At 35.0% G+C, this 26,601-nt stretch overlaps 4 protein-coding genes, 1 long non-coding RNA gene and 1 pseudogene across 14 annotated transcripts; 3 read left to right on the forward strand and 3 right to left on the reverse strand.

Annotated features, from left to right (window-relative positions):
- Positions 1-250: 250 nt before the first annotated feature.
- LOC110683501 (protein FAR1-RELATED SEQUENCE 3-like) lies at positions 251-6,856 on the reverse strand. Of its 3 annotated transcripts, none has more exons than XM_021859888.1 (6): positions 6,727-6,855; positions 3,669-5,878; positions 3,485-3,574; positions 2,086-2,235; positions 957-1,073; positions 251-682 (listed from the first exon to the last, which is right to left on the reverse strand). In XM_021859888.1, exons 2-6 carry the CDS (start codon positions 5,865-5,867, stop codon positions 638-640), a joined length of 2,601 nt encoding a protein of 866 aa, XP_021715580.1. In that variant the 5' UTR covers positions 5,868-5,878; positions 6,727-6,855; the 3' UTR covers positions 251-637. The 3 variants fall into 3 exon arrangements, 2 of the variants coding, with proteins under 2 accessions (XP_021715580.1, XP_021715579.1); XM_021859887.1 differs by having other exon boundaries at positions 3,669-6,014; XR_002503621.1 differs by lacking the exon at positions 251-682 and adding an exon at positions 1,382-1,606 and having other exon boundaries at positions 955-1,073; positions 3,669-6,014; positions 6,727-6,856.
- Positions 6,857-8,136: 1,280 nt separating this feature from the next.
- Positions 8,137-11,941, forward strand: LOC110683502 (TATA-box-binding protein-like). 4 transcript variants are annotated; one of them, XM_021859891.1, is made up of 10 exons: positions 8,137-8,285; positions 8,694-8,792; positions 9,872-9,959; positions 10,076-10,147; positions 10,449-10,499; positions 10,600-10,644; positions 10,756-10,848; positions 11,010-11,111; positions 11,202-11,275; positions 11,574-11,941. In XM_021859891.1, coding segments are annotated over exons 2-10 (603 nt in total). In that variant the 5' UTR covers positions 8,137-8,285; positions 8,694-8,715; the 3' UTR covers positions 11,575-11,941. The 4 variants fall into 4 exon arrangements, with proteins under 4 accessions (XP_021715583.1, XP_021715584.1, XP_021715581.1 ...); XM_021859892.1 differs by lacking the exon at positions 11,202-11,275; XM_021859889.1 differs by lacking the exon at positions 11,574-11,941 and having other exon boundaries at positions 11,202-11,282.
- A 761-nt stretch (positions 11,942-12,702) lies between these two features.
- LOC110683503 (bifunctional aspartokinase/homoserine dehydrogenase 1-like) lies at positions 12,703-19,454 on the forward strand. Of its 5 annotated transcripts, XR_002503622.1 has the most exons (13): positions 12,705-13,069; positions 13,173-13,323; positions 13,503-13,580; positions 14,402-14,517; positions 15,038-15,091; positions 15,932-16,019; positions 16,146-16,238; positions 17,038-17,078; positions 17,542-17,595; positions 17,674-17,837; positions 18,147-18,216; positions 18,698-18,924; positions 19,367-19,454. XR_002503622.1 is itself a non-coding variant. In XM_021859894.1 (12 exons), the coding sequence occupies exons 1-12, from the start codon at positions 12,971-12,973 to the stop codon at positions 18,821-18,823; spliced, it is 1,107 nt and encodes a 368-aa protein (XP_021715586.1). In that variant the 5' UTR covers positions 12,703-12,970; the 3' UTR covers positions 18,824-19,354. The 5 variants fall into 5 exon arrangements, 4 of the variants coding, with proteins under 4 accessions (XP_021715586.1, XP_021715587.1, XP_021715588.1 ...); XM_021859894.1 differs by lacking the exon at positions 19,367-19,454 and having other exon boundaries at positions 12,703-13,069; positions 16,173-16,238; positions 18,698-19,354; XM_021859895.1 differs by lacking the exon at positions 19,367-19,454 and having other exon boundaries at positions 12,703-13,069; positions 16,176-16,238; positions 18,698-19,354.
- A 519-nt stretch (positions 19,455-19,973) lies between these two features.
- On the reverse strand, positions 19,974-22,028 carry LOC110683505 (annotated as a pseudogene).
- Positions 22,029-22,734: 706 nt separating this feature from the next.
- Positions 22,735-25,108, reverse strand: LOC110683504 ((+)-neomenthol dehydrogenase-like). The gene is made up of 5 exons (XM_021859897.1): positions 24,879-25,108; positions 24,550-24,793; positions 23,900-23,977; positions 23,624-23,809; positions 22,735-23,402 (listed from the first exon to the last, which is right to left on the reverse strand). The coding sequence occupies exons 1-5, from the start codon at positions 24,962-24,964 to the stop codon at positions 23,025-23,027; spliced, it is 972 nt and encodes a 323-aa protein (XP_021715589.1). The 5' UTR covers positions 24,965-25,108; the 3' UTR covers positions 22,735-23,024.
- Positions 23,241-23,992, forward strand: LOC110683509. Its single transcript, XR_002503623.1, has 3 exons — positions 23,241-23,349; positions 23,452-23,529; positions 23,904-23,992. It is a non-coding gene; the product is annotated as an uncharacterized LOC110683509 (long non-coding RNA).
- Positions 25,109-26,601: the final 1,493 nt, after the last annotated feature.

Raw genomic sequence — 26,601 nt, forward strand, 5'->3', positions numbered from 1 at the left:
TTATTTGTTGCTTATATAAAAACAAATGTTAGTAAGATTTTGGATATACCTTAATGCTAATATTAAAATAATACTACATAATTTTTAATTAAAAATATTTTAAAGATTAGTTTTCAATGTTAAAAGTATGTCAAATAAATATAAGTCGAGGTAATTTTGCTACAGAAATCGGAAAGCGTTACTTATTGAGAACTCACTTGGTTAATCCTACATTCCTTGTTTAATCATTTAAATCCATAAACTCCAAAAGTCCAACGCAACAGAGTCAAATAGTGCCAAACATATTTCACAATGAATAACATTCATAAGTATTCATATGTGCTTTTTGGAGCACACAAACACCAAAGAACAATAATTATGATTACAGGGTAATGAAAAAACAGAGTATGTACAACTTTGTGACACCCCGTTCAAGGGAAAGTGACCAGACGACCTTACCCGCTATGAAACAAAACTAGTACCTCCCCATCTCCATTTCAACTGTTCAACAAATGGCAAACTGTTTTATGTACCTGTGGCCTTGGATTGAAAGGTTGGATGAGAGGGAGAAAGAACAAAAACCTAACTAAAAAAGAGAGTTTCTCCTAAATGGGAGCCACAAACCTAATTCTACACATGCATTACAAAATCCAAGCAGTTACTTGCGCTGCTTTTTTGATGGCTGTTCTATCTGTGCCTCAACCTGCCAAAGGTATATATGTATAGTAATTTAGTATGTATAGTAGTTTGATATTAGATATTTAATTAACAATAAAAACAATCAAATGCACAAGCCACAGCAATAGAAACATCAAATTTCTTTTAGAGTGGGAGATTAGGAAATTGATTTATGATAGATAGGTATGGGTGAAAAAGAAAGGAGGTGCATGCTAGCCATAATGCTTTATTGCAAGTTTGTAGTATAGAAATTAGTCAACATTGCTCTCCAGATCACATAATGAGGTCAGAAAACTTACCAAAACTGATAATTGCTCTCGGATATAGGCCATTGATCTCAACATGGCACCTAAAGTATCCCTGGAAACCTGAAACTTCACCTCAGACTCTCCAGAGATCGTCTCAGTGTCTTGGAGCTAAAATATAAGAAAATCACGTATAAGGATTACTTAACATAGCCAGGATTGATAATACAATGCATTGAGATTGGTTAAACAAGCATTAAATGCGTATAAAGATTCATTAAAAGCGCCTAAGCTCAACTTCGCAAAAGATTTCTTGTTCATAGTGTGACATAGCTGACAAGTATTTCTAAGTATCATGTTCTGTTTACAATGATAACCCAAACATGGCAACAGGTAGATAATGAACTAATAGCAACATTAGCTCATTAGCTTGTTACATATTTGATTTTTTACCATAATGAAATGATTCTACTACTTACTTTGGATTAGTTGAAGCAAAGCAATGCATAACAAGATGAATTTGAATCCAGGTTAACATGCAACTCTTAAAAGTTCCTTCAAGCAATATCTTTAATTGATTGAAAATAATCTTTAGAATTATCCAAGAAGAGAAGAAATGAATCCAGTAGTCACACAGTTCCTCCCATCACTTGGGTGTTTAAGAAAGGCGTTTGTAGTAACTTCTCCAGAATTCCATATAAGAGCTGTGACAAAGATGTGATTAGTTTTAAAGGCAAGCATTCTTATGCACTTTTAATATTAAGCAGACAGGTCTATTTTACGTCGAATCATACTTTAAGATATCACATTATGGGCATTAGTACATTCTATATATATATAAAAAAAAAAAAAGAAAAAAAAAAAAAAGAGGAGAGCAGTCTTTGAGAAGTTGCTATATGCATTTCTCCATCACACACTCAAAATCTTACAAGACATAAACTAGTTAGGTATGTAGCAGTTAGATAGTAACACATGCTTCTAAGATGACCTTAATTTTTACCTTTCAACTGGAAAGGAAAGACAAGGTTTGGGCAGTCTAAAAGGAACTACAGCAGCCATAGTCTATGAATTTACAAATATTTTGCTATGCTGTTGACCAATAAAAGTACCATAGCGGGTGATTATGATCAACCATGAGAATAACTCTGACCAATTAAAAGACTGCCAAATTAGAGAAACATGCCTTTAAATTGATAACAGCAACCCTGTTAGCCGGGGTGGACAACTGTTCACTGATTTGGGCCATAGATTTAAGCATAGGTTCCAATGTGACCGTCGAGAGCTGAAACTTGACTTCAGACTCCACTGCAGGGCTCTTACTGTAATCTTGCAACTGCAAAAACAAAACATAGTTAGGAGAAAGGAGGGTCAATGTCAGGTTCTTAGAATGTGAATATAAACTCAGGTAATCAGGATTAAAGCGCTTGACCAACTCAGAGGGGTTGAAAAAACTAATTGTATCGTACTAATTCATTAAATGCACCAATTGCTCTTTTTACTTGGAAATTAACCTAACCCAAAGTTAGAGAGGATGGATCAAAATGTTAATTAAGGGTTGACTGAATATTCCAGCATCAGATCCCAAGCAGTCTAAAATCACACATCATGTGAAAGAGAGGATTAATTAAATGATCCATCACAAGAAGCAATACAGTCATCATTCAACACTAGAGGGAGAAGGGATGTATAATTCAATGACTCGGTAAGTCAAATACAATATCCGAGATACTTGCATCCATGTAACTATCAAGACAACCAAAACACTTCTTACACTAATAGGGTTGTTTGTTCTGAGAAGGATAACAGCAGAATCCAAAATAGAATTTACTTCAATCATTACGTGGTTCGAATTCCAAAAAAGTACAGGAGATGAAAAATTCAAAGAAACAATAGTCCCTTGAGTCTTTTGGCCCACCCCACTTCCATCATGTTTTTGGTTCTGTCCCTTGATTAGAATGCCTTATTTGAAACATCTAGCGAGACAATCACTAAGCAATGATGTATGTCTCGTAAACAATTGATAAAAAGTAAGCTCACACAGACTATTCTGCTTTTCCCTGGTAAACACACAAATTTTAGCATTAAAAATTGTGTAAAAAATTGTGTGGTAGACTGCTTTACACCAGTAAACAAACAATTACCATCTTGCATGCACATTCATCATTTACTGATTCATTGCCATTATTCACCCTTTGTGATGAAGATCTCATTAGCCAATGATATGGGAGGGAACCTTAGTATAACCTAAAAAAAGTAAGACAACGAGAGATCTCTTTCAATGGGGTACGCGTGCAGCCCTTCTCTTTCTTCAAAGTTGAAAGCAAATAATTCCAATTATTTCCCCAAATGTTTAGTTTCGTGGATAGGAAGAACAAATATCATCCACAAAGTTTCTTCATTGTTTTGGCCAATAGTCAAGGTCTCAAGGAGTCAAGGCCTCAAGGGTGCCAACACGGAAAACCTCTTCCAACCTTTTAACTTATCTTTTCACCAAAAGAAATGCAAGCATCTAAATTTCTTATTATATAACTATGTGAGACGGCTGATGAGTTCCAAGGGAATCACAACCAGAATATACAAACCTTTAGGTTGATTACAGCTACTCTATTTGCTGGTGTCGAATTCTTACTCTCCATGACCCATGTCATTGACTTAAGGCAAGGGAGTACAACCTAGTCATGGAGATAAAAAGGCCATAGTCAGCAACACTGTTATTGATGCATAGAGGAGCAATAAAAAAGAATATCATAATATATTCCAGCATACCATGTTGTCTGTGGGGCCATCATCCCGTTGAACAGATGTGGGGGCCACACGCAGAAGATTCATGCCACTGACATAATGAGGAAGGGTGGCAGAGTCATTAAGGTTGAACTGCCTGGTAACTTCGTCTTGTCTCGGCCATAACAAAGGTGAATCAGCTGCAGATATATTCTTATCAACATAGCCAGAAGTGGACTTTTTAGGAGTCTGAGGAACAACCTTCGCAACAATTTTCTTCACAGCAGCAATCTTCTTTGCCCCTTCTTTCAGACCAGTTAAAGCTGCAGTATAGGTGTCTGAAGCTGTTGCCCCTTCTTCTGCATATTTAACAGCTTCTCGGCAAAGACTGTTATACCTTGATGGGGTTGATTCCTGTGCATAATTTGCACCAGGCTCATCCAATGAGACCACACTCTTGGCATTTCTGGTCCAACGCCTCAAAATGTAATGTGGAGGTAAGGTCAGAACATTAGTTACTGTAAATACTGTCAAAATGTGTCTGCACAGAATGCCTGAATACTCAAACATTAGGCAGCTACAACTTGCCCTCATATCAGAGATGTTCAGAGTTACTGTGTATGCTTTATGGTCATCTTCAAATTTTGCAACTCTGTATGTGCTTGTATCACCATCCCCATCAATCCTATTTGCAGTATATACAAAAGTCTCTACCAACTCATCTTGAAACTTTGTAAAGATTTTCCTGGTGTAAAGGTCGGCAGCCTGCTTCTCCATAGGAGAGGGTGTACTTAGAACTGGTGTATTGGATATTGTATCAAAATCTGCTTCTATTTCCTTTTCAAACCAGTACTCCATAGCTCTTTCGTACTGTCTGAAAAACATAGGCAGGGTAGTATGTTGATTTACATAACCATCGAAAAAAGAACACTCGACTCCTTGATTGGGGGAAACTGCAGCGAAAAATGTATCTCGAAAATATACTGGTACCCATTGTCTTCTAGCATTATACAGTGATTGAAGCCAGTCATTCCTTCTGAGATCATATTTATCAATAATAAAGTCCCAAGAAGATTCAAATTCCTCTATTGTTTCAGTTAAATTAACACAATTATACAACTCAGCCTGAAAATTAGGATGCATGTGACAAACATGAGCCAGCTTCTCCTGGCCTTCTCTTAAGATATGCGATTTGTTGATGCGGTGCCGGGACTTTGGCAACACCTGACTGACTGCAGCCTGTATGGCTCTATCTTGATCAGTAACAATAGACACTGGAGGGCGATCACTCATAGCGGTAACAAATGTCCTCAGCAACCAAACAAAAGAAGCCTCGGAATCATCTAGAAGCAACGCACAACCAAATAAAATTGTTTGGCCATGATGGTTCACTCCAGTGAAGGGAGCAAAAGGCACTTTATACTGATTAACTTTGTATGAAGTGTCCAGCGTAACCACATCACCAAAATGACTGTAAGCTGTCCTTGATCTTGCATCTGCCCAAAAAGCATTAGCCATTCGATTATCTTCATCAAGTTGTATAGCATAAAAGAACCCAGGGTTTTCTGCCTGCATTTTTTTGAAGTAGTCCAGCATATTTTGAGCATCTTTTCCCCATGTCCTCTTAGGGGTAGCAGGTTTGATGGCATGATTTATGCAATTAGAGGTTTTCACCAGTCGGCTTGATTCTAGAGGAGATATGCTTCTTGCTAGGCGATTTGCTTCAACAGATGTTTGGCTTACATGATTTCCGTCCATAGTTACATACATAACACCACTTGGCACCATAACACCCGCTTGATAAACTTCAGCAACATTCTTCACAGCACCAGCAAAATGCTTGTGTGGTCGAATACTATGCAACTTACTAGGGCTCTCTAGGGCATGGTTGTGCTCTTTGACAAATTTTGTCACTGCCCACTTGTTACCCTTCAACTCTATCTTCAGCATGGCTTCACATTCAGAAGGCCTCCTTTTCAACCCCTCTTTTGTACACACAAACTGTCGAGATGTGACAGCACTATCGGGTCTGAAGCGGCCAGTCTGACAGATTTTTGTGCTGAAGCCCGTACGCCTAGCATAATCATCATAGAATGTCTTGGCAGCAGATTCAGACTCAAACTCCATCCCTACATGAGGCTCGAGGACATGGACCTCATCCTGAGCTACATAAACACCAGTAGGAGACACCTCAACTCCCATCGCCTCAGCATCTCCATTATCCGTCGAGGCACGGATCCTCATGTTCCCGCCCTCTACATCAATAATATCAACACCCATGCCAATTCATATTGTAAGGCCAAAACATATGCACCACTAATCTACCAAGAAATCTACCTCATATCCTTCCAATGCAACGACACAAAATGTATAAATACAACCAACTCCCAACTGCAAAACAATACCAAGTAGAATTGAAGAATGAGGATACATAGCAATGTAGCACATTGCACATTTCTAATTGAAGGCAATGATCAAAATTTCATTATTCAATTCAAAAATTAAAAATTTCAGCAATTTAAGAAGATCATTCCCACATTATTAACAACAGAAACAACAACAAAAATTAAAATTTTAGCCTCCACTTAAAGCAATCCAGAAAATACTAGCTAGAAATTAAAACCCCTATAATGAAGCTCAGCTTACCAAAATTATCTAAAATTTAAATTTTGAATGAACACCAATAAGCATCATAACCAGTTAAATTAAGGGGCAATATTATCACAAAATACATAGAATTCCTGAATTTAAAAAACGATTTAAGAAGCTCAGATAACTAATCAAAATAAAAGACAATTACTTTTCATCAAATGTCTAGATTAGGCTCAATAAATGCAATACTCAAATCAATAAATTAGGCTAAAAAAATCACACAAATTCTTCTCACTTCATAACATCAACGTAAATTACACATACCAAAATTCTAGCAATAAAATCGCTCACTATAACCTTTCATACTTCAGTAATTATAACCAATAATAGTTCAATAATCCACCTTAGATGAACCCTAAATTGACTATTGACAAATAAAATAACATAAGTGTGAAATATAAACCTAATGTTAAAATTTATATTCGATGATTAGAATAAAAAAAAATCTTACCCCAAAAGCTGCTTCAACGGAGGAGAGAAAGCTCGGAAGGTGCTTCAATGGAGAATTCAGACAACGCTTCAATGGAGGAGAGAGAAAAAGGTGCAGCGAAAAAGTGAATTATAGCAATTAAAATTAAACATTGGAAGATGATTAATGACACGCATATAATGTCAGCCGTCGGATGTAAATGTTAATTATCGGCGATCTACGTTCATTCTTATTTAAGTTTTGTTCTCGTAATATGATTATTTTATAAATAACTACTCCTATGTATTAATGTATGTATAAGTGTACAACTAATGAACTAATACAAGTATGAGGTAGTTGGGTCCGTGTGATACCCTATGACGTAAAATGTTAAATTAACCTGATACAAAGTATTTTGTATATGTATAATTATTTTATAATATAATACGAGTAATAATAATAAAAATAATATTAAGTGTGATTAATTAATATTAGATGTTTTTGTATGCGGTCTAAAATTAAAGAGAAATAAATACAAATATCAATTACTCCTACTTCGTATATCATACGTAATATGTTTAAATACTTTATATCATATTTGGTATAGATTCTCATGACCTAGATATGAGGCATGTTTAGATAATATTTGGCCACTGGCTAGTTTAGTTCGCTTTTATTGAACTTGGGTGACTAATTTTGCTTTGGATATTAACCAATCGAAATACCTTTATAGGAAATCTAGTTGGGTTAGTGAAAATTAGTGCATGAAAATTTTGGAATATTAATTCACTCCACGATAAATCATTACTTACTTACATATCATGATTTATAATGGTAAATAGCATGCCAATATGATCTAAAAGTAAGCTACGATAGTTAAATCGAAGACTTCAATTTTAGACTTAAGGCTTTTGAGCTAATTAGTCTTGGGTTATAGATTTAAGTGTTATACAAAGTTTTTACAAACAACACCACTCATATAAATTTTTAATATCATGTGTATTTTGTAATTAAATAAGATTTTGAGGTTAATTTTAATATTGACTATCTTTTTTTTTTTTTTTTTTTTTTTTTTTCGGAAACACATTAATATCGACTACTTACTTGCATTCAACGTTTACTTTTACGAGAGTGAGGGATAGCTCAAGTGGTTAGAGCTTCTTTTCCGGTTCCAGGAGATCTTGGGATCGATTCTCACCCCTGCCCTGTGTGGCTCTGGATTGACTATAAGTTGAGACTGATAAAGTTTAACATAATACGGAGTATGTAAAAAATACTAGCATTGCACAAGTGAAAAAACGAAAACAAACAAGCCCTAATGAAGAAAATAAAAGGAGGTTTGTAACTTTGTACAATCTGTCAATCCAAGTCCAATTAAGAAAAAGGCCATTAAGAGAATAATAGAGGCGGGTTTATGCATCATAATCTATTATAAATACCTTGATATTTAGAAAACTTATATAAAATCCCCAATCTTTCAAATTTATTTGACCCTTCTTTTTCCTCTTTTTTCCTTTTCTCTCTCCTCTTCTTCTCTTTCACCGGCGATTTCCAGATCTGCTAACTTCACCTGCAATTCACGATCAGATCACCGTTTTAGCGTCAGTGAGCTTTCTTTAATACCCATTTTCTCAATTTCCGTTATCCTTTTTTTTTTTCCCTGAAATTGCAATTAATACTAGATTTAACGATCTTAATTTCACAAATTAGCCAACAATTTTCATCAATTTTTAGTATAGTCGGATTTTACTTAAACCCTAATTATATGTAGGTAAAAGAAGAATTTCTTGAAAAACCCTCTTGTTTATTTCACAATTTTCGTTGATTCAAGCATGATGATGAATTGGGTATTTCTTTTTTTGTCATTTTTTTTTCTCAACAGAAATTAAAAGCGAATGGAATTAAAATAGAACGTTAAAAAAGAGAATCTTAGTAGTTAGGAAATTGGGGTTTAATTTTGATTTAGTGGTGAATTAGTTGATAATATCCCCTAATTTGATTTTGAACAGAAGGAAAGAAAGAGGAATTGACATGGAAGAACAGGGCTTGGAAGGTGGTCAACCTGTAGATCAGTCGAGACATCCATCTGGGATCATCCCTACTCTCCAGTATGTTCGATTGAATTTGGGTTTTTGAACCTTGATGTTGGTAATTAGGGTTTATTTTGAGTGGAATCATCAATAATATGCTTCAAATTATACTGTACTTAATTTTTTTAGAAATTGGTAGATTATATTGTATTAGTAGTGCAAAACGACCTATGTAATCATGCATTGATATTACAAAGTGATACTTCAATGTTGCATCTGGATTGTAGAATGAAATATGAGTCAAACCAGCAATAATTGGTTTAATTGCCTTACGAAATTGAAGGATTTTTGTCGTTTCCCGCAAAGATTACCCTATTCATCGAAGATTTATAATTGAATTTTCTTCACACCCTCTTTTAATGGTCTCTAAGATTAATCTTGTTATTTCTATTTTGTTTGCCTCACAAATATAGTTTAAACAAAACCTAGAATAATTTTACATAATAATGTAAACCCGAGTTATTCGCTGCTTCTTGTATTATACTCCCTTCGTCCCATAATACATGATACGTTGGACTTTTTTTCACTATTCATGCATTAGGTTTGACCATAATTTTTTACTAACATAATAAAAATATATTTTATCAATAAATATGTTGTTAGATAGGTTTTGATATAAAATTTCCTAATATAATTTTAAAAATAATTTTCATTAATATTTAATTATATAAAAATGGAGTCAAACTAAGCATTGGCATGTGTGCAACGTTTGATTGTGTCATGTATTATGGGACAAAGGGATAAGTACAGTGTTATATCACTTATATGAAGTATATTGTTTGAAGTCAAAGTGAAGAAAATTCAGGTAGGGAGGGACTGTATCTGATTATTGTTTCTGAGTGGTAGATGTAGTTAGGGTGTGATAGTGCTATGGTAGTTATTTGATGAGGGATATTTTTTCTTTGATTTTAGTATTTATGCATGAGTTGATGCATATGATGTAATGTTCTGGGTTAAATTTTATGTTTCCTTGTATGTGTTTGTTTCTGATTTGGTCTTCCTGCCTCATTATTGGCGGGATACAAAGCTTTGACGTCAACATGCAGACTGTTTCTAAATCTGAACGTTGTTATCATGTTGACGTGTTTATTTTGTAGGAACATTGTATCAACTGTCAACTTGGACTGCAAGTTGGAATTGAAATCTATTGCACTGCAAGCTCGTAATGCAGAGTATAATCCAAAGGTAGATTCTTAGGGTTTGTGATGTGCAGTGTGACGTGTCTGACATTCAATGAATTGTATAATTTTTTTTATAATTACCTAAAATACTTTTTTGTTTCCTACTCTGCTGTTCTGTAGCGTTTTGCGGCTGTCATTATGAGGATAAGGGAGCCAAAGACAACAGCCCTAGTATTTGCTTCTGGAAAGATGGTGAGCTTGTATCTTAGCTCTTTCTATATGGGGAAGGATATTTATATATATGCATTATTAAAAAAGAATGAATTTCTCATTATGTTCATCAGACTACCGTGTTGATTGTTTCGTGTTCACTTATAGCGCTTGAATATGAGTTGTCATGCATGTTAAACCATAGCTTCACTTATGATTCCATTTTATATTGGTTTTCTTCCTTGTTCTTATTAGTTAAGTTAAGAAATTTTCATTAAAAATGTCTTTGAGTGGGTTTTTATTCTATGTGTGTTCATTCACTGATGATTATCTGGATATCTAGGTTTGCACTGGAGCTAAGAGTGAGGCAGACTCTAAACTAGCTGCTCGTAAGGTAAGTCAATTTGCATTATAATGTTGCTGCAGATTTGTGTACTTGACTATTTTGTTTCTTGATGTATGGTTATTATATCTCATGTTATTTTCTTTTTCAGTATGCTCGAATTATTCAGAAGCTGGGATTCCCTGCCACATTCAAGGTTTCCCTTATTTGCTTTGTTTGTGCATCCTTTTTCCTTAAATCTTGCCTTCTAATTTGCAGGGTTATTTTTGTAGGCAAGTAAATCTCACGCTTTAGTTGCCTTTTGCAGAATTTCAGAATCCAGAACATAGTGGCATCGTGTGATGTAAAATTTCCTATCAGACTGGAGGGGCTTGCATTCTCTCATGGTGCCTTTTCTAGTGTGAGTAATATCATCTCTGTTTGAGCCTGGCATTGTCTCTTTTCTGATGGGAAGTATCAGGTCTTTGATGTTAATATATGTCATGTTCCTCCGTAAAATGGCCAACAAAGTGTTAGTAATAACAAAGTCAGAGATTTCGATGAAATGTTTTTGGTTTACAGTATGAACCAGAACTATTTCCTGGCTTGATCTATCGAATGAAACAACCAAAGATTGTGCTGCTTATATTCGTCTCAGGAAAGATAGTTCTGACAGGAGCTAAGGTGAATTTATCTTGTGTTTTGTGAATTTTGTGTCAAATTCTGACCCAGGGTTTCTACCACGGATTAATTTTAACTTTGGATATCATGCAGGTGAGAGAAGAGACTTACACTGCCTTTGAGAACATATATCCAGTGCTTACTGAGTTTAAGAAAAACCAGCAGTGGTACTGAATTTCTTATCTTTCGTTTATACTTCGTATTATTTTAATTTATTGTCCATTGAAATTTTACTGAATGTTGTTGCTACTAGTCACATACTAAGTCTTAATTATTCTGATAAGTTGCTGAGAATATGATTGGGGTAGGGAGGATAAGTACTTAAATTTTACCTTTAGTTCCACCCGCTCCTGTAACGAGTGGATATATAACTATTTTGATTGTTTGTTTTTCTTATCAGTGTCCTTTCTTTTATGAGCAGTGTTATGGACTTATTTAACTGAAATTGCTCTTCCGTTATGGCAGATAAGTTACAGAAGTTGCTGAGCATGCCATGCAAATTTCTGGCAAACTGTATATAGATGAAAGGGGATGCGGCATGCAGTACTGTTTTCTGTAGAAGATAAACGCTGTGGGTTTATTAGAGTTATCTCTCCACCCCTGGATAAGCTGCGCGTTAGTAAATGCTGTCTAGAATTAGAACTTCTAAACTTTGACTTGAAGGTTGTCTATAATTACAAGTAGAATTTAAACTTTGATTTGAAGGTTGTCTAGATTTAGAACTTCTGAGCTTGGTATTGAAGTTTCTTTTACTGTTAATAATGAAACTGTCTGGATTAGTGCTCATCATAATCAATCCCGGTAATACTACTTTCTTTGGATGCTTTTTTACATCTTTTGATTTGTTATTGTCTTCCATTTTTTTTTTAATCTTTTTGTAGATTATGTTATGTTACTCAGGCCTTCCTAGTTCTTTCTTGAGGCTGTTGAGACTATAATGTGTTAATGTGTAAGTGTGTAACCTAATTATATGTATGTCTAATATGTGCACTAATAATTGTCAAAATAAAAGAATTTTTCAGTAAAAGCATATAGGTTTAGCTTTAAAATCCGATATGATCGAAGTAGCTAGGAGATAGAGGCCCTGAGCCTCTGGGATACATTTCTATCGCTTGTTATATACTACGCAGTTGTGAGTTTTGTGACCTTGTATTGATTGTAAAACCCTACCTTGTTATCCATTTAATCTTTCAATAGGTCCATAAGTTCTGTTGCGTGATTTGTAGTACCATCAAGATATGATGGGTGTTTCTTAGATTGAAATATTTTAAGCAAAAATAAATGAGAACTTGGGTAGTCGCAAATCGCAAATGGGGGGCTCAAATCCCTTGTGCAAGAGCACATTTGAAACCATAAACTAATATGGTAATACCGGATGGATTTGGCATGAAACGAGATTAAACTACTACGGAGTATATGCCAAACTAATAGAGAAGTATAATCGCCAAACTATTATAGATAAATAACGGCCAAAATTGATTGAGTTTAAACACAAATCAAATAGAAAACGTGTGACGCGAATACATAATTTTTTAGTCTTAATAAGAGCGTAGAAAAGTAATGACGTAGAATTGATTCAATTTAGTTTTTCTTAAAAACACCGATAATGTAAAGAATCAACTTTATTATTGGAAAAATAAACCCGATACGAGCGATCTACATGTATTGTGGAGTTTTTAATGCCAACACGGGCAGCACAACGCTTCATCCACCATCATTCTTGCAAAAACTAGTCATTCAATGCAAAAACAAACCCAAAATATAAAAACCCAAAATCTCAACATCATCTATCAATCTATCATTCTACCAGTCTCAGTCAAAATCAACTAAAACCCAAAACCTCAGTCAGAATTTAACCAAAGATGAAGAGCATTCCTTTGATATTGATGGGTTGTGGAGGTGTTGGGCGTCAGCTTCTCCAACACATTGTTTCTTGCAGAGACATTCATGCCCTAAATTATGTGAGACCCCCTAAAATTTATTTTTCCATGAATTTATTCTCAGAATTGAATATATTCTCTTTGAATTTTTCTGGGTTTCATTTTGATTGTTTGATTTTTACAGGGAGTAAGATTAAGAGTGGTGGGAGTTGCAGATAGCAAGTCTTTGCTTTCTGTGCCGGATATCTTCACCACTGAGCTTGATGATCATTCTGTTGATGAAATTTGTCGCCTCAAATCCAATGGTTCTTCTCTTTCTTCTCTCACATCTTATGGTGAGTATTTGGAGTCACGGATAATGATGTAGACATGATTTGATCTCGGGTATTGGGGTGTACCGGTGTAGTAGCACCTACCCATAATTTATTTATCTTTGTTTATTGATAGTTGTGATTTTTGAGAAATGAATATGAAACTTTGTGGTTTGTTTTTTGATGGGTTTGGTTAAATGTAGGTGATTACCAAGTATTCTCCAATTCTGAGACAATCACTAATATTACTGAGGTTGCTAGTCATTTGGTTCGATCCACAGGTTTGTTCCTAGTCCTTTATTGAAATGTAAACCTAGGGATTTGATAGTAATGCAATGGCATTTTAGTGTAATCACTAATAAGTAATACGGTGTTTGTAATTTTAGTTGACAAGTAATATTGCATTGACATTCTACTACTTCTAGTATTACCACTAAAGGAAGATACAAGAAGTTAAATGTAAACATTTTATGACGGCTAAAGAAACTTGTTATAGTAATAATGATTGAATTGACATTAGTATAATTAGTAGTGGTTTACCTATTCTTGTAAATTTGGGAAGAAAGTTACTTTCCTTTATTACATGAGCTTTGAGGTAAAGAAATGACTTCGACAAAGTGACATTTATCTACCCTCTTGAGTAACAGCCACTTGTGTAGGATGTTGGAGGGAGGTGTAGGAAACTAGGAATTGATCTCTGTTGGATATTTTCTGCTTACTGAATTCAATCTATTCCTGTTTCCCTGAAACTTGTAGTTCAGATGCTTACTAGGCACTTCCTAAAACAAGGCTGGTTTACGAACTTTGATTTTGCATCACTTAATTGCATTGCTTCCCTATTCTCACTCGTCTCTACCCTGCAATAAGATGAAAAGAAGAATAGTAATATACCCTCTAATCCATGATAGGAGGTCTACCCATCATGCTATTATGTATGAATCATGATAAGTTGTGATGTAGTAACTTACACTCCTAACTGTTAAGCCAAACAAATTTATTTTTATAATTTCATTTTGTGATAAAACCTTGCTTAAAGCTTGGAACCCATTTTGCGTCCGTAGTTAACACTAAGCTTTGTGGCATTTGAAACTTGGCTTGACAGGGTTGGCTGTTGTAGACTGCTCTGCTAGTTCAGACACTATAGGGATATTGCAGAAGGTAGCTGAAATGAATGGCTGCATTGTACTTGCAAATAAGAAGCCCCTAACATCCTCAATGGTAATGATTTGTTTTCATTTTTTGTGTGCGCCTTCTCTAATTTTGGGGTTTAAGAATATTGAAGAAGTGGTTCCTCTAGGTTCTCCCGTTCTTCTTTTATCCCTTAGAATCTTACATTTACGGATTTACCTATACATTAGAAGACTGATGGATCTATTAATTGTTGTCTGATATATACATTTCATCTCTCCTCCTTGGATGTATGAACTTTTCAGACTATTTCTTCAACTAGACAGAATGAAGTTAAGCCTTTATTATTTTTATTTTTTCCCCTATGCACCTGTATTATTTGCAGTTTGGTCCTCCATTGATATCTTCTTCTTCACGATATAGCAGTGCCATGTCCTGAAAATTCTGCCACTAGTCCAGCTTTTCTTTTGTTTTGTGGTATCATCTGTAATTTTGCATATTAAGCACCATGATATTCTAGTGCAAAGTAGAATTTTTCCTTTTGGTGTATTGTTCATACGTTAGCATGCTGATCAAGTCCAATCTAAACAGATGCTCTTTTGGATTGCAGGAAGATTATGATAAGTTGGTATTGCACCCACGTCGCCTTCGACATGAATCAACTGTAAGTTTTATTCCTTTTACCAGTGACCTTAAGTATGGTGAATGGAATGTGTTGAATGAATTTGGCTATCCTATCCCCTCCATTTTGATTTTTCTAGCCTACACTTTTACCCCTCTCCCCTAAAAATAAAATAAAAAATGGCCATCTTTCCTTTTGGGAGGTAATGTCCACTTACTAAAACTAGTGTTAGTCTGAAAGTTACTATCTCAATCAATATTCCATAATACTTTTACTTATTTCTCAAAGTGTGAGTGATACAACACTTGATTCAATTACAAGTCACAACCACATAATTCATGTTTCAAACTATACACTTCTGGCAAATACATAAAAAATGACAAGTAAAAATAACAAATTTTTAGATGTGAAAAGTTAAAGCTGACAGTTTTACTGGGATGGATTTAGTAATACTTATTCCATGCTTTCTCTTCCCCATTTCTTGAAAAAAATCTCTCATCCGAAGTACGAAATTTTGTAAAATGCATCATAATTACATTTACACTATTTAACCCTCAAATCCATCACTAGCAGGCTGTAGACATCAGGTCTATACCTCTTATCCACTATCTTGCATGCTATTTGGATTGCTACACATCTTTTTTCTGTTGCCTTGTCTTTTTGGCTGCTTTGCATTATTTATATAGAAAGTCCCATTCCATGAATTAATTCATCATGATATTTTATTACACAACATATGCTGTATGAATCAACCTTGATCTTCTAAGATTCATGTAGTAATGCTTTGTGTGTTTTAAACTTTTTAATTGTGCTCCAGCCCTTTCAATTTATATTAAATGCAATTGTGACATTTTTTTAATGGGGGTCTTGTATTTTTGGTAGGTTGGTGCTGGTCTTCCAGTAATAATGTCCATTAATCGCTTGCTTTCATCTGGGGACACTATCCATCGTATTGTTGGCAGCTTGAGTGGTATTACTACTTTGTTGTGTTGCTGCTGACCCTGCACTTTCCTCTCATCTTAATTAAATTTGTTGTAGCCTGTAAGCCATAATTAGTGCATGAAGTATTTAAGTGTATCATTTCTCTTTCTGATTGGTACATTGGGGTATGTCATGAGTGAAGTAGAAGATGGGAAGCCTCTCAGTCAAGTTGTAAAAACTGCTAAAGCTCTTGGTTACACAGAACCAGGTGTGTAGTTATTTTCTTTCTATCGAAAAAATCATGTATTCATGGCTTTTGCATGTGGTATACTAAATTTGGGAAAATATGATGCAACTTGTTGCTGTTGTGCATTTTATTAGCATCGGAGAGCTATCTATTATTGGTCAGATGATCATTTACTGTGTGACCTGTGGTTTATTTATAAATGTAATTTGTCTCTTTCTGCTTAAGGTGAGAAAAATACACAATGAGATATAATTAGGTATGTCACTTCTCTGTTTTATGAATGATTTGACCATGTGCTTCTCATAACAGGTAAGATAGTACATATAGAAGTGATAGAACTACAAAATGTGAAACATTTGGTCTAATATCTGTTTCCGGTGCATTACTGTACATTATTTGGACATATAGTAACTAAAGCCAATGCTTATTGTAAGATTATAATGCTTGCCATTTTATGACCTATGGCCATTTCCACACTCTATAACCTCTGTTCTTCTTCCATCCCCAACGTTATGGGGTATGGAAGAGTAAATGAGTAATGATGAAAGGGATCTCTTTTTTAGATCTGGGCATCTGGCATTAATTGTTATAATAGGTTGAACTAAAGTTGAACATGATTTACTTATGTTTTTTCTGCGATCTTAAGGTACCGAGTGTATTTTTTAATACATATTGAACAGTCAATAGATACGACATATATGATTGTTTGTCTCATCATAGAATTGACCGGAGTTGAATATTTCACTTTTCAGAATTGAGACACAATGTCTCAAAAGTGCCTTTTAATTGTGATTGATTGATTCAATTCTTGTGACAACAGATCCTCGAGATGACTTGGGTGGTATGGATGTTGCAAGAAAGGTTTGTGCTAGAACCAAGCATGATTAGCTTCGGAGTATTATTAATTTGTTACTATGTCTTGTATCGTTGTTTGGTCATTCAGTTATCATGATAATAATATGAACTTTTATTGCTAACAATGCCCAAGAATTCACTAAGCAATCCTTTACTGCTATTTGTTGCATACTGAGCATTTGTTATCTGGAAAGTACTTTCATAGACCAGTGGCCCCATCAGTCTTCGATCAATTCACTAGCTTGAAAATTCATTATATGCTTAAAATATTATTTAGATCTCACTAGCAATTGTTTCAGCCAGGAAGCTAGTTTGTAACTACTAGTATGCGTTGACTCAATGTTATTTTAATCATTCTGTGATGCTAAATTGGCTGCTGTTTTTTGTACTATTAATCAGCTGTTGACGCTTATAACTACAGGCCTTGTGGTGTCTGTATTCTGAAATTATTTTGGTGGGTTTGAAATAGGCTTTGATTGTTGCTCGTCTTCTTGGACAACGACTTGAGTTGGACAGCATTAAGGTTTGCATTTATGTGTTTTGAACCTTTTATGCCTAAGGCAAAGCATGAATGAGCTCCTAATTTTTGTATGATATATAGGTGGAAAGTTTATATCCTGCTGAAATGGGACCTAATGCAATGAGCGTGGAAGATTTTCTTGCTAATGGTGTTTCACAACTTGATAACAGTCTTGCAGATAGAGTTGAAAAAGCAGCTTCCAATGGAAATGTGCTACGCTATGTTTGTGTCATTGAGGGTTCTAGGTATTTATTATCTTTCTTTCTTTTTGTCCTGATTATGCATTTAATACTTGTAAAAAGAAAAGAATGTTCTAGCCAAAGCAGGTACCAATTTTAGACGACAGATACTAAATTAGATTTACACCCTCCATCCTTAAATAATAGGCCCTGTTATTTGAAGTCATTATAAGAAATTTGACTAAAACACCATTACTATCCTATATAATTTAGGAGACTTTGGTACTGAACAAGTGTTATTGCTATTTTAGCCAGGGGATTAATCTTGTGTAGTTCTGAAAGATGTTCTGCTGCTGTGGCTCTCATCTTTTGTAGGTGCGAGGTTGGGATTCAGGAACTTCCCAAAAATTCTGCCTTGGGAAGACTAAGAGGAAGTGACAATGTGGTAAGTATTTGCAAATTTGGTGTGTAATGCCCAACTGTATATGACATCATCTTATGACAGCAATTCAGTATAGTGCTTGTCTGTTGGTGTGGAGCTCTTATAAATACATTGATTTTCCTGGATCTTATTCTCTTTATCTATAATTGGATATGGTATCTGTGCTATGCTACTTGAATTCAGGTACTTGTGTCAGGCATGGTCACATGGATATCTACCCAAGTGTCATACTCGCTTGTTTTCAATGAAAATTATGTATAGCTGTGTAAATTAAACCAATGATTTTTTATTTTATATAAAAAGGCCCACAGGTCGTTCCTCGTGATACTGTGTTTTGTTTCAGCCCTTCCTGGCACAGTGGGCATTTCAATGCTTTTGTTGATGCTTGAGATTGATTTGTAGAAGTTTTATAATTTTATTGAGCGTTAAGTTGGTAAGGTGCTTGTAACCTGTAATCCTGACTATTGAAGTGTGATACCTGCAGCTGGAAGTATACAGTAGGTGTTATAGCGAGCAGCCATTGATCATCCAAGGAGCTGGAGCTGGTAATGACACGACAGCAGCTGGTGTCCTTGCTGATATCCTTGATTTACAGGATCTCTTTACTTGATCAAGAAATTATTTGTATCAACTTTAATAAAAATACTGTTTAGCAAGCTTCCAAGATGCAGAAAAGGGGATATATCCAGTGTTTTCAGGATTTAGATCTAGGTAACAAATGATTTGCAGCGCTTCGCTTTTATCTTCTGACTATATCCGTGGCAAGCAAGTTATTCCTTCCATTTGGATATATTAGTCACTTGTACAATTTTTAGAACGAACTGAAAAAATTATCATATGCTAAAGTAGTTAATAATGCTTTGTGAATGATTTTACTATTCTTCACCAAGATCTAGTTATTGAGGAAGATTTTGAGAATGGTTCAATTATTAAAAAAATTGTGATTGAAATTATTTTATGCTTAATCGATGATTGATTGGGAATTGCTTGACTATATTAGTTATTACTGGAGGTAGTAGTTTTTCAAGGTATTAATTATAGCAAATTTTGTTAATTCCCTTATTATTTTATTTTTTTTAAGTGCATCTCTTTCCATAATCACTCATTTTTCAATTGTATCACTTCGTTTTTGCTCATTTGATGGGCGCTGAAGCCGCAGATGTTTTTCCCTGGCACATCTTGGCCTACATACGTCAGAGGACCCGGCTTCTTCATCAAAATCTCTTCCAAGAATTGTCTGAGGCTCTGAGATTCTTAGAGTTCACATACTCAATGGCCAGCTTAATGATCCGGCTATGCAGGACTTCTTCAAGCCAATAATTAAAAAAAATCCTAGGAACACAAGCTTCTCCATCAGCTTCTTACATCCATTGGTCTTGGAGGTTAGCACTAACATGAAAAAGTACCAAAAGAACATTCATGTTGCGAATTGAATGATGATACAACAGAAAAAAGATCAGTCAGATGATGAATCTGATTCTGCCTGTGCTTCTGCAATTCGCAATATGTTTGGTTCTTGGAAAATATAAGATGATTACAGATACTGCTAGGTGTTGATCTTTATCTCTGCTGCTTTTATTTACAATATGAGTTATATGAAATGTAGATGCTGACCATTAGATTATGATACTACCATGACCTGTGGCCAGAAGTTTTGATTATTTTTATTGCAAATTTGTCTCTTGAGTAATAAATTTGAATTTTCAGAAACGAACAGATTGGATCCTAATGTTCTTTGGAATCAGACAGCCCTCAATTTGTTATTCTATCCTGCTAGATGAGATCAAAAGCTAGCTACTTTCATCTGGTTGAAGTAGCACCCTGTAGGTCCACCTTCAGGTGACAGGGCCAATCTGACTGGTGCTTTGGCTCCGTCTTCCGGACTCATAGGTCCTGTATGCCAAGCTAAATCTGTATCAACATAGCCTGGATGAACACAGTTTATGTACATTTCAGGGTATTTCCTAGCAAGAAGTCTGGTGTATGCATTAAGTGCTGTCTTGGAAATGCCATATGCTGGTAACATCATGGGCCATCCATTCTCTATCAATGTTTCTTGCTTCACATCTTGCAAGAATTTTTGCAGTATCTCATGAATCTCGGCTTCTGTAAGGTTTTCTATATTAGTAAACTTGCTTCGAATCTGATCATTTGGAATTCTCTGCATAAGAAGAATCGATATTATGATATATGCATCATTTTTTTTTTTTTATTTCTAGAGCTGATCATGGTCCAAGCTGGGATGAGCCAGATATTAGGCACTAAGCATCTCATTCGGACCTGACTCGTTCAACTTAGCTCTAGTACTTATAAACATGTGTAATATGTTTGTGACAAAATAAAGGTTGCTTAATTCACATACCCATAATTCTCCTCTAAGGGAGGAAATGTTTACAATCCTTGCACCAGTAGTCGAAAGCTTTAACACTGGAAGCAAGGTTTCGGCTACTTCTTTTGCACCGTAGTAATTAGTGTTAAAACACTCTTCTGCTTTCTCATATGTTGTTTTCATTACCCCTTGAACCAAACTAGCTGCTTTCCCAGATTTCTAGTTAAGGGACAGGAATAAACGCCATAAGTTAGCTTGTTTACTTTCAGGACAGATGATTTGAATATTGATGTATGTATTAACCTTACCCAGGTAGCTTCATCAATATTTAAGGCTCTTAATCCTTCATCATCAACCTCCATTCCACAAGCACCAGCATTGTTCACCTGTGGGCATGCAGTATCCTACTGTCAGTCTGTCAGTGACAGCAGAGCTCACCTGCAGACCATGGGTCAGCCCGAATGGCGTGGCTCATAAGGACAGGCTCGTGTTTATGAGCCTCCTGCTTGCCTGATTGAATACACATGCTATGCCTAGCCCCTAAGGTTATATTTGGTAAGCTTCACATGAAACCCTCCTCATATGTTATGGTTGTGTTTTTGCTTATGTATTGTAACAAAATATCAACATTATGTTCTTTTTTTGCTCTTTGACCAATTTTAGTTGCCAATATTCCCAACTTATTTTTTGATTCAGTAGCAAATGTTCAATATATCTTTTCACAATGTAATACGTGTACGTGTGTAGGAGATTTAGAAATTGTTAACAGCTAAGTACACTAGCATTTGATCTACTTCATTATTTATTTTTATTTTTTTTAAATTAAGCTAGTTGACATTCAGAGATGGTTCGGCCTAAGTCAAACTCACCTATCTTAAGTGTAATAACTAGCTTTTTAGTAATTTCCCAATACAATCGATTTGTGGGGGACTCAACCTCGGGTCTCACCCTTAGAACGACAGGTAACTACCAACTTAACTACCCTTGTTCCAGTTAATCTACTACTACGTCAATTAAAAATCTGATTGGAAGAAAACATACCAAGATATCTAGTCTCCCAAACTTAGCCGTAATGAAATGAACCAATAAGGTGATGCTATTAATATCTGTGACATCCATCTGATGGAACACCACATTTGAGAGGCCTAAGCCATGAATCTTTGAGGTGGCCTCCACCCTCTCCTTTCATCTCTGGCCGTCAACACCACCGTCACCCCAGCCGCCGCCAACTGCCTAACGATCTCGAATCCGATGCCTTTGTTAGCCCCCGTGACCACCGCAATCCTGTCAAATATACATATACCATCGTTAAAGATGTGTCATATATACAAATCAAGGACCTTTTTTTTTTTCTAAAATATTTTTACCTTTCATATTTCTCATCATTAGTAGCCATTTCGTTTGAACTCTAGAGTCTAGGAAGGATACTTTATTTGAGTTAAAAAAAAACCATATATAATACTATTAGATGTACGTAAATTATTGAACTTTGTTTAGCATTTTCTTGGACTCATTAACAATTAATTTATTAATATTACAAGATTTACAACTAATACAATTTTGTTTTTATTAAAGTAAACCATAGTGAACAACAAAACTTTAGAATTTTTTTATGAGGTAAAAACAAAGTTCAATATATCCGTTATATATTGTCCCTTTCTTTGGTTGAAAAGGTTGCAATTAAAGAGCAATCACATGATTAACTTACTAATGATTTTTTCAAATGTAATTTTCTCAAGGTTAATCATTACACAAGCAATGTCTTTATTTTTCCCCTTAAGATTAAAATAGAAACGGAAAAAATAATCTTAATGAACTCTCCTAATTTCCTATCATGCATATCCGACCGTTATTTTAGGTACCAGATTTTTTTCAATTAGAAGGAAATGGAGAGTTCTGTACACTAGTGGTCGCGTTGTTGGTCGGTGTTGCAAACTTGGAGCAGCTCCATATCTCATTCCTAACAATTCCAAGTTTAGAAGATTTTTCATTTAATGCATCCATATTGTTATATAAAACAGCTCATATGGATCAATTCAATACCAGCTATCTAGTATCTACCACAAGACACAAAAAACGCTTCCACCCTAATTATGTCTAACCAATAATTATAAACTAAAAATAAAAAAACTAAAGAAAATAAAAATAAGGTCCAATAACTTGTGGGAAACAAATCAAGCAATGCATATTTATAGGCCCAAATAACACATTTTATATGCTGTCTTTTAGCAAGATGAATTTGGGCCTATATTTTACATAGAACTGTTTGATCTTTATGTTTGCTGCTTTAATTTACAATATGACATGTAGTAACTATAATCTATGCTGAGGATTAGATTATGATACTACCATTTTATGATACTTTTATTACAAATTTGTCTCTTAAGTAATACATTTGAATTTCAATGACAAGCAGACGAGATCCTAGTGTTCTTTGGAGTCAAACAGCCCTCAATTTGTAGTTCCCTCTTGCTAGATGAGATCAGAAGCTAGCTACTTTCGTCTGATCAAAGTAGCACCCTGTAGGTCCACCTTCAGGTAACAGGGCCAAACCGACAGGTGCTTTGGCTCCGTCTTCTGGACTCATTAGTCCTGTATGCCAGTTTAAATCTGTATCAACATAGCCCGGATGAACACAGTTTATGCACATTTCAGGGTATTTCCGAGCAAGAAGTCTGGTGTATGCATTAAGTGCTGTCTTGGAAATGCCATATGCAGGCAGCATCAAGGGCCATCCATTCTCTATCAATGTTTCTTGCTTCACATCTTGCAAGAATTCTTGCAGTCTCTCTTGAATCCTGGCTTCAGTAAGGCTCTCTATATTAGTAAACTCGCTTCTGATTTGATCATTTGAAATTCTCTGCATACGAAGAATTAATATTATGATATATGCATCTGTTGTTTTCTAGAGCTGATGGTCCAAGCCAGAATGAGCCAGATATTAGGCACCACTGCATCAGGCCGCTCGTTTGGACCTGACTCATCAGGTAAGGTCACATTTCAGGCCAGGACTAGCTCTAGTACTTGGAAACACTTGCAAAATATTTATGAAAAAAAATAAAGGTTACTTGATGCACATACCCACAGTTCTCCTCTAAGAGAGGAAATGTTTACAATCCTTGCATTAGTAGTCGAAAGCTTTAATAATGGAAGCAAAGCTTCAGTCACTCCTTTAACGCCGTAGTAATTAGTGTTAAAACACTCTTCTGCTTTCTCATATGTTGTTTTCATTACCTCTTGAACCAAACTAGCTGCTTTTCCAGATAACTAGTATTAAGAGCAGGAACAAACACCATCATCAAGCTTGTTTACATTTAGGACAGATGCTTTGAATGTTAATGTATGTGTTAGCCTTACCCAGGTGGCTGCATCAATATTTAAGGCTCTTAATCCTTCATCATCAACCTCCATTCCAGAAGCAGCAGCATTGTTCACCTGTGGGCATGCAGTATCTTATTGTTAGTCAGTCAGTGACAGCAGAAGTAACCTGCAGACCACGGGTTCAGCTCAAATGGCGTGGCTCGTACTTACAAGCCGCTTGCTTGCCTGATTGAAAACATATGCTAGGCCTAGCCCAATGGTTATATATATTTGGTAAGCTCCGCATGAAACCCTCTCATATGTTGTGTTTTGTCAAAAAATACCAACATTATGTTCTTTTTTTGCTCTTTGATCAAGTTTAATTGCCAATAGTCCAACTTATCTTTTGATTCAGTAGCAAATGTTCAATTGTTCTTTTCACATACGTGTACGTGTGTAAAAAGATTTACAAATTGTTTACAACTAAGTAAACTAGCATTTGATCCGATTTAAATTTTTTTCAATTAGATCTATAGATGGTTCGGCCTAAGCCAAGCCCACCTATCGATTTCCCAAACCCATCGATTCGTAGGGACTCAACCTTGGGTCTCACCCCTAGACCGACGGGTAACTACCAAGTACCAACTTAACTACCCTTGTGCCCAATTTAACTACCCTTGTGCCCAATCTGATAAAAGAAAACATACCAAGATATCTAGTCTCCCAAACTTAGCCTTAATGAAATGAACCAATGAGGTGATGCTATTAATATCTGTGACATCCAACTGATGGAACACCACATTTGAGAGGCCTAAGCTATGAATCTTTGAGGTGGCCTCCACCCCTCTCCTTTCATCTCTCGCCGTCAACACCACCGTCACCCCTGCCGCCGCCAACTGCCTAACGATCTCGAATCCGATGCCTTTGTTAGCCCCGGTGATCACTGCAATCCTGTCATAAATATATATACCATCGTTAAAGATTTATCATACAAATCAAGGAGCTTTTGTTTCTATACCTACATAGAATATCTTACCTTTCATATTTCTCATCATTAGTGGCCATTTTGGTTTGAACTGTAGAGTCTAGCAAGGATACTTTATTTGAGTTAAAAAAAAACATATATAATACTACGAAGTATTAGATGTACGTAAATTATTGAACTTTGTTTAGCTTTTTCTTGGACACATTAACAATTTGTATATTAATATGACAAGATTACAAATAATACAATTTTGTTTTTATCAAAGTAAACCATAGTGAACAACAAAACTTTAGACTTTTTTTATGAGGTAAAAAACAAAGTTCTATATATCCGTTATATATTGTCCCTTTCTTTGGTTGAAAAGGTTGCAATTAAAGAGCAATCACATGATTAACTTACTAATGATTTTTTCAAAAGTAATTTTCTCAAGGTTAATCATTACACAAGCAATGTCTTTATTTTTTCCCATTAATTAAGATTAAGGTAGAAACGGAAAAAAATAATCTTAATGAATTCTACTAATTTGCTATCATGCACATCCGACCGTTATTTTAGGTACCAGTTTTTTCAATTGGAAGGAATTGGAGAGTTTTGTACACTAGTGGTCGCGTTGTTGGTCGGTGTTGCAAACTTGGAGCAGCTCCATATCTCATTCCTAACAATTCCAAGTTTAGAAGATTTTTCATTTAATGCATCCATATTGTTATAATGTAAACAGCTCATATGGATCAATTCAATACCAGCTATCTACCACAAGTCACAAAAACGCTTCCACATTGCCTAATTATGTCTAACCAATAATTATAAACTAAAGGAATTTTTTTATATATAAAAAAAAAAACTAAAGAAAATAAAAATAAGGTCCAATAACTTGTGGGAAACAAATCAAGCAGTGCATATTTGTAGGCCCAAATAACGCATTATATATGCTGTCTTTTAGCAATCTGAAAATGAGAGACCTCTACCTATATTTTAATACATTATACTCTGTCTATAATTATTAATCCGTAATTTATTTTATTGAATTCAAATAAGTTTCTAAATTATGTGGAGTAATAATTAAATTATTTTCGTTTTTAACTCAAAAGAATTTTAATTCTAAAATTAACTAGTTGAACTCGAAACGTGTAGTTTATTAATTATACTTAAATTCAATGTAGAAGAATCTAACTTACAAAAATCTAATTTACATAATGAATGTACATACAATGGTGCAATGGTCATTAAAAAAAAAAAAAAAAATCTATTTTGTGTTTTCCCCCAACTCCTTAAGTGCTCTCCACTCTCTAATCTAATACGAAATTACGAAGTAGGAAAATTTCCCGAAAACGTAAACCAAAATGACCATGATCTCAAGAAAGTTTAAAAAATTTCTTTCCTAGTTTTATATTTGGGGTGGAAAAACATTTAACATTGTATATACCTTATGGTATTAACATTTTTTTTTTGGCAATGCTTATGTTATTAACAAGAAGACGGTTGCCTAAAAATGTTGTCACAAACTCACAACTTTCTAAGTCCAACCTACATTGGAGTATCTTCAAGAAGAAGAAAGGAAGCAAATTTGCTTGGTATAACTTGTGGACAACAAATATTGCGGTCCTCTTGCATGTGGGCTTTTACATTAGAGTTTCGTTGGTGGTTGGATGGTGTATCATTCTCTTATAATTCAGTGTAAGGCAATTCGTATTATAATCTTCCACCGTCTTTAAATAAAAGTCACATTTTTTTAAAAAATATTTTTACTTAATAGAGAAATTATAATTAGTATTGT

The sequence above is a fragment of the Chenopodium quinoa genome, unplaced genomic scaffold (genome assembly GCF_001683475.1).
Source record: "Chenopodium quinoa cultivar QQ74 unplaced genomic scaffold, ASM168347v1, whole genome shotgun sequence".
Taxonomy (NCBI): domain Eukaryota; kingdom Viridiplantae; phylum Streptophyta; class Magnoliopsida; order Caryophyllales; family Amaranthaceae; genus Chenopodium; species Chenopodium quinoa.